This window comes from Salvelinus alpinus, chromosome 24, assembly GCF_045679555.1.
Source record: "Salvelinus alpinus chromosome 24, SLU_Salpinus.1, whole genome shotgun sequence".
NCBI classification, from domain to species: Eukaryota; Metazoa; Chordata; class Actinopteri; order Salmoniformes; family Salmonidae; genus Salvelinus; species Salvelinus alpinus.
In genome coordinates, this window is record NC_092109.1 from 26616870 (window position 1) to 26624769 (window position 7900).

Sequence of the window (7900 nt, forward strand, 5' to 3'; positions counted from 1 at the left end):
GTACTACAAGTTCGAGGGTCCTATCTGCTAGCACGTTTAAATTTGACTGAACAAGGCGTTCTAGCAGTTTAACAAATTGTTCAAGCTCTGCTTCACCATTCTGTAAAATAAGCGATACCTTGCTCTGTAGACTGTCTCCACAAATTTCCAACTGTAAGAGATCCCTAGGTTCGCTATAATCTCTAATCCTAGCTAACAGTTCATTCAAAGTGTCCATAAGCATTACGTAAAACACAGCATATTCCCGAATCTGACCCCCCCATGCGAAATTGAAAAACTGTCGAACCTCAATATTGCTGAATTTATTTCGACGCAAAACATGTACACTTCGATCAAGACCTCCCCCCTCCAGATTTGCTAGGCAATTGTCCAACTGTTCAAAAACATCGTATTGGGTTTCAGACTCTTCGGACATTGGTGTTAAAGGCTGATTTATAGGTGTCTGGGGTGCCGAATTAAACCTAGGGCTCTCGTTCTGTACACTGATCTCAAGACCGCCCCCCTCCAGATTTGCTAGACATTTGTCCAACTGTTCAAAAACATCATATTGACTTTCAGACTCTTCGGACAATGTTGTTAAAGGCTGTCTTAGAGGTGTATGTGGGGCCGAATTAAACCTAGGGCTCGCGTTAAGCTGGGTAATTAGAGATATGATGGTTTCGGGAATCTGTGATAACATGTTTTCCTCGGAAGGCCCTGACTCATTCATACGTGTAATAATGTCTATGAGTTCGGAGGGAATCTGTGATAATAGATTTTCATCTATTGTCATTATGTCAATTACCCCCGAATCATTCATATGGTTAACTATATCTTGGAGCTCTGTAGGGATCATGGCTAAGAGGGTTTCAATTGTCTCACTTAGGTCTATAGGGGGCGCCATTTGTCTAATTAAGGATGTGTGTGTGTGTGTTTACATGTGTGTTTTTTAACAGCGGTATTTGCTTGTTTTAGCCCTAATGTTTTTTAACATACGGGGTAGCTCGCTACGCCAGAATGACACATCCTGATTGTATTGATGCTCGAGTAGAATACACATGCGCCTCTGGAGTAGAGCCTTTCGTGATTTTAAACCCAGGGTAAACGCTTTGAAAAAACGGTCTTGGTCTATTTCAGAATCTGCTGTTGCCCCCACAGAATTGGCCGATTCAAGAAGGTTGGCAGCTTCACAGAACATCAAATCGTCTACCTCAGAAATGTCATTTAAATCTTTGAAATCATCAGGTTTCGCTGTTTTCTTGACTGGTGTCTTTGGAGCCTCCTCGGGGATGCTTGTCTGGGCATCCTCCGATGTTTGTGTGTTTTCTTTATAAGCCGGTGAGGAGTCTGAAATAAAAATAATACATACAAAAATAGGTTATTAACCCTAAAATATGTTAAAAATGCCAAATACATTTCAGATATAAGCCTATATATTAACAATACATTAATTAAATACCTCGGCTTTTTTGACGAGGGCTGTTCTGAAGAAGTTCTGAAACCAGGGGCTGATGTCTTTGTTCAGCCAGTATTACAGCATCTGCAGGTTCGGTAGATGTTGAGCCTGGAAAAAAAAAGAAAAAAAACAATATAAGGCCTGGTTTTAACATATTCCGGCATAAAAAAAAAAAATATATAAATAAAAAAATAATAAAATAACGCTATAAATAATAATATATAATTGATTCATACCTTGTCCTTGGAACGAGGTCTCGTGAATATCGGCCAAGTAGAATTGTTCGGGTGAAGCGGAACTGTGGATCTGAGCACTAATTATCCTTTGGTGTTTAGAAATATGGGGGACAACGTTGTCCTGTCCCAGGGGAGTTGACCTGGCGTTTAAATCCTGTGTTCGTGGCTTGTGTGTAAAAACATCCGGGTCATAGGGGATAATTGTCTCGTAGTCATATGCTTGGCAGAAACCGTTCAGGCTCCATAGGGCCTCGTTTAACCTTCTAGGCTTTAGGTCCTCTGTAAACATATAAAATAACTTTTAATATAAGAAGCCCACACTTTTTGTTTTTAAGGTATAAATATTTTTATGTATGGAATTCTTGGAGCTTACTTACGTTTACAATTCAGGGTAGGCGTTTGTTTGTCTGCACTTTGTTCCGGAGCCCCATTGGATGGTTCGAGCTCAGTTATACCTCGGAGTATCTGCGTGAATGCTTCAGAATCTATAAAACATTCGACAATATTAAAGCTATAATCACTTTAGCTAATATTGCCTTGTTATACGGTAAGCATACTGGTCCTAATGATTGTTTAATATTTCTATAACATACCCCGCTTTTCAAACAATTCCCCACAACAACCAAATCTAATATAAAGATTTATTTCAAGAACTCACCTTGCGATAGATCCATTAGACTGTTTTCCCCGATTATCTTTTTAACGCTTCAGTCCGATAACGATTCTTGGAGTTTCTGGAGGTGCTGTTTGCATCGGAACTAAAACGCTGCTAACATTGCCCCTGGTTTCTAGCGCTTTTGTACCCTACGACCTAGAGAAAAACCCCTGAATGATTTTTACATAGCATTTGGGGTTTGTCGTTTTTTCGGGCTATACCCCCGCCCATGGTATATTTGACACATTTCAAACACATGGTATTGGGTGTGTCTAAACATTAGGATCCTTTTGGATCTTCTAAAATCTCCGGGGTGCTAGCACCTAGATGCAGGGGTGGGGTGGTCTCGACATCGCTGGGATGAATGACTTTTTACCCCACCTAAAAAATAGTTTTATGAAAGGCCTTTAAGATTAGGAGTCGTAAGACACAATATTATTGTTGGGGGGTAGGCATCTGTTTTGCAGGCTAGTGTAAACCTTGGTTTCAAACGACCCCCCCGGCATAGAGAGAGAGAGAGAGAGAGCCTTGAGCGCAGATGCAAGGGTATTTTTTTAACACACACACCCCAGCCCCCACTTTTTCTGTTTTTGAAACACACACACCCACTAAAGAAAACTCCCTCACGCACATACGCGCGCACATGGCTTTTTCCGCAAGTTTTTTCTCAGGGACAGACTGCGCTAAGAGTGAACAAACGCGAGAGTTCATAACGTGGTGAGATTCTGATTTTAAAACCATTTATTTCATTCAAAATATTTAGTACATACATTTTATATCCTTACATTCTTAAGGTCTTTTACGATGCCTTTCTTACAGATCCAGGGGGCTTATGCAACCACCCGCCATTGTCCGTGTCGAGTTCGCCCTCAAAAGGCAAGGCTCTCTTGCTAGGTACATCAACACTTGGTAAGTTTTCACTCCAGGGGTAGATCCTCCGTCGGGCCTTTTGGTCTTGACTCTGTCTCAAGGAAAGCCTCGCCCAGCGCTTTAACTGTTCCCCATTTTGGAAGAGAATGTCCAGCTTATTCATAAGGGTTATGAAAATCGGATAATCCAACCATTTAAAACTAAACACAGGCATAAAAAAGTTGACATCTTTGCAGGCTCTGGAAGCTACAGGAGAATTGACAGACTTTGTAGCATTAGCACCATCATAAAATTCACAGGCTAAAATTGTCACTTTGTTATTAGGGGCATAGTCCATTGAAGCGATTCTTAGAGCTTTCAGATCACTGCGTCCGCAGACCTGTTCTTCCAACGCATAGCCCGGCAGCTGTGTACCACTCAGAGCCTGTTCAATTTTACAGAGAGCCAACCTGATCTTTAGCCATTCTCTCATCCCCAGAGCAGGAGAAAAAATCCCAGGTTTTGCCTGATAAATGGGTTTGGATCCACTGTCTGTGAATATCTTTACCGTAGAATCCTCAGGGTGGAATATGTAAGACATAGGGCCCTCACTCGTACCCAAAAATCCTTTAAAACATTCTGGAGCTTCACACAGAACTTCTTCAAGGCTTTGGTCACTGGGTTCATGACAAGCCGAGCATAACATCCCTAAAATTGGCATAGGTGTCATTTTTGTTTAATATTCAGGGGGTTATCTTGTGCACTCTTAAACAGGAATTGTTCAGCGGCTTTATAAGGGGCATTAACCAACCCAAACCGTGAGAAACAGTAACAGGTTGACCTGACACATGGTCACTTACTCAACCCCACCAACCCCCCTGGGCATGCACCCTTCTACATGACATAGGGTCATAAATCAGGCTTGGGTCATCAATCATTAACGGCCTGTCAAATGGACCCTTACTCACCCCATAGCCCCCACCTAACCAGGCTTGCCTGACCAGAAGACATGCACACGTCATCACTACATAGGGTTCACATAGAGTTCACATAGGGTCATCAATCAAAATTTTGACACGTCACATCTACTTTAATCTCTCTCTCAGCACTTGTGACTGTCGTTGTGGACTTGGATTCATTTCAGGCCATTTTGTGTAACAGTCTTACTACATTGTGGGTGTGTTGTATTGTAGGGAGCGTTGCCTTCACCTCTGCCAGGCAATCAACAATCAGTGCTGGGAGGTGTGTCTTTCACCTCTGCTAGGCATTTAGTGCTAGTACTTCAGTCTCCTCTATTTTTTTCAGCGGCAGTATTGTCACCAAAACGAAGACTGTCGCTGAAACAAAGACGTTCTGCAGAGTTGTTTGAGAACGGAAAGAGGAAGGCTCCACACCACTCTCTTACTTGCGTATCTTACTTAGTTATTTTCTGATCTCATTTAGCTCTTTTGAAGCTTTGGCAAGTATGTGTGTTTCCCATCCCAGTTCGCTCCTCTCCCTGTACATTGTACAGACGCTCCCGAACCCGTGGCTGCAACCCTTCTAATTTAGTGTACCCTGCACGCACACACCCATGTTGAATTCCTATTCTTAGGCAGTGTTTGGAACTGCCGATCTGCAGTGAATAAGGCTGAGCTCATCTCAGCCTATGTTGCACTTCAGTCCATACACTTGTTGGCTCTGACTGAGACATGGATTTCCCTAAAGATTTCCCATTGCTACTCCAGCTGCTCTCTAGTCATCTGACTATATATGTTCTTAATTGTCCGAGAGCATCTGGTTGTCGCGGTGTTGGCACAGGGCTACTAATTTCTTCTAAATGGAGATTTTCTCTTCTCTTCCCTCACCTGTCTATCTCCTCATTTGAATTCCATGTGGTCACTGTCACTTGTCCACTCAAGCTTAACGTTGTTGTCATCTATCGCCCACCAGGTGTCCTTGGAGAGTTCCTCAATGAGATTGACACCTCGATAAGCTAATTTCTCAATGATGGCTCATCACGACTTTAACCTCCCGACGCCGGATTCATTTCTTTCCACCTCTTTCTTTCCCCTCCCTTCCTCTTGTGACCTCATCCTTTCCCAGTCACTTCCCACTCACAAGGCAGGAAATACGCTTCACCTCAACTTTATTAGAGGCTGGTCGCCTACTAATCTTACTGCAACCCCCCTCCATGTCTTCGATCACTACTTTGTGTCCCTTTCCTCCAATCCTAGCCACTCAGCCCCTACCCAGATGGTCATTCACCGAGGCAATCTTCGCTTTGACACCATTGGTCACCACATTCTTTTAGAGAGATTGGAAAACCTAATTGATCTCTTGCCTGGTTTAGATCTTATCTGTCAGAAAGATATAACTTTGACTCTGTGGGTGGTTTGTACTCTGACAAATCAATAGTAAGTTTCGATGTTTCTCAAAGTTCTGTTTTAGGACCACTATTGTTCTCACTATATATTCTACCTCTTGGTGATATTATAAGGAAACATAATGTCAACGTTCACTGGTATGTGGACGACACACAGCTGTACACTTTGATGAAACATGGTGAAGCCCCAAAATTGCCTATCCTGGAAGCCTCTGTTTCAGACATAAGGAAATGGATGGCGGCAAATTTTTCCTTTAAAACGTAGAAAAAACAGAGATGCTAGTTCTAGGTCCCAAGAAAAAAAATTAGATCTGCGGTTTGACCTGACAATTAGTCTTGATGGTTGTACAGTCGTCTCAAATAAAACTGTGAAGGACCTCGGTGTTAATCTGGACCCTGATCTCTCTTTTGACGAACATATCAAAAATATTTCAAGGGCAGAGCTTTTCCATCTTCTTAACATTGCAAAAATCAGAAACTTTTTGTCCAAAAATTATGCCGAAAAGCTAAGCCTTAATTTTGTCACTTCTAAATTAGACTGCTGCAATGCTATACTTTCCCGCTACCCGGATAAAGCACTAAATTAACTTCAGTTAGTGCTGAATACAATCTTGACTAGAACCCCCCCCAAAAATATAATATTACTCCAGTTCTAGCCTCTCTGGCTTCCTGTTAAGGCTAGGGCTGATTTCAAGGTTTTACTGCTAACCTACAAAGCAATACATGGACTTGCTCCTACTTATCTCTCCGATTTGGTCCTGCTGTACATACCTACACGTGCGCTATGGTCACAAGACGCAGGCCTCCTTATTGTCCCTAGAATGTCTAATCAAACAGCTGGAGGCAGGGCTTTCTCCTATAGAGCTCAATTTTTATTGAATGGTCTGCCTATCCATGTGAGAGACGCAGCCACGGTCTTGACCTTTAAGTTTTTGCTGAAGACTCATCTCTTCAGTAGGTTCGATAATTGAGTGTAGTCTGGCCGAGGGGTGAGAAGGTGAACGGCAAGGCAATGGAGTGACGAACGGCCCTTGCTTTCTCTGCCTGGCCGGCTCCCCTCTCTCCACTGCGATTCTCTGCCTCTGACCCTTTTACGGGGCCTAAGTCACTGGCTTACTAGCGCTCTCCCATGCCGTCCCTAGGAGGGGTGTGTCACGTTGTGCCAGGCTTTTTTCGCTGTACTATGGGTTTAGTCACTGACATGATCTTCTGTCCCACCCCCACCGTCTCAGTCTGTCTTCAGTATCTATGCTGCAATAGTCTATGTGCCGGGGGGCTAGGGTCAGTCTATCCAACCTGGTGTAATTATCCTGTCTTATCTGTGTGAACTTAAGTATGCTCTGTCTAGTTCTCCCATCGCGCTCTCTCTCCCTCCCGGAGGAACAGAGCCTCCTGGCTGTCCCTGTACCTAGTCCACCTGGTTGTGCTGCTGATCCAGTTTCTGCTGTTTTGCCCGTGGCTATGGAACCCTGACCTGTTCACCGGACGTGCTAACTTGTCCTGGACCTGCTGTTTTCGACCCTCCCGCTCTCTCTCCCTTTCTACCCCACCTGCTGTCTCAGCCAGGTCTCATAGACTAGACACAACATAGTGAACTTAAATCTGGGATACACAAATTTTTATTAAATGTTACGTTTGGTGTGTTTACATAAGACAGATGGTTACTTTAGGCAAAAAACTAAAGTAGGGTGGTTCCCATGGCCAAGCAGCGCACACACAAGCCTAAGATCTCCATGCGCAATGCCAAACATCAGCTGGAGTGGTGTAAAGCTCGCCGCCATTGGACTCTGGAGCAGTGGAAATGCATTCTCTGGAGTGATGAATCATGCTGCACCACCTGGCATTCAGATGGACGAATCTGGGTTTGGCGGATGACAGGAGAACGCTACCTGCCCCAATGCATAGTGCCAACTGTAAAGTTTGGTGGAGGAGGAATAATTGTCTGGGGCTGTTTTTCATGGTTGGGGCTAGGCCCCTTAGTTCCAGTGAACGGAAATCTTAACGCTACAGCATACAATGACATTCTAGACAATTCTGTGCTTCCAACTTTGTGGCAACAGTTTGGGTAAGGCCCTTTCCTGTTTCAGCATGACAATTCCCCCATTGACAAAGCGAGGTCCATACAGAAATCATTTGTTGAGATCGGTTTGCAAGAACCTTGACTGGCCTGCACAGAGCCAGTCGAACACCATCGAACAACTTTGGGATGATTTGGAACGACAACTGTGAGCCAGGCCTAACTGCTCAACATCAGTGCCCGACCTCACTAATGCTCTTGTGGCTGAATGGTCCCCCAGCAATGTTCCAACATCTAGTGGAAAGCCTTCCCAGAAGAATGGAGGCGGTTATAGCCGCAAAGG

General features: G+C 43.8%; 1 protein-coding gene across 1 annotated transcript; it reads right to left on the reverse strand.

The window, feature by feature from the left end:
- Positions 1-283: 283 nt before the first annotated feature.
- LOC139552443 (uncharacterized) lies at positions 284-2466 on the reverse strand. Its single transcript, XM_071364194.1, has 5 exons — positions 2330-2466; positions 2049-2156; positions 1672-1950; positions 1439-1543; positions 284-1326 (listed from the first exon to the last, which is right to left on the reverse strand). The coding sequence occupies exons 1-5, from the start codon at positions 2343-2345 to the stop codon at positions 929-931; spliced, it is 906 nt and encodes a 301-aa protein (XP_071220295.1). The 5' UTR covers positions 2346-2466; the 3' UTR covers positions 284-928.
- Between the last annotated feature and the right edge of the window lie 5434 nt (positions 2467-7900).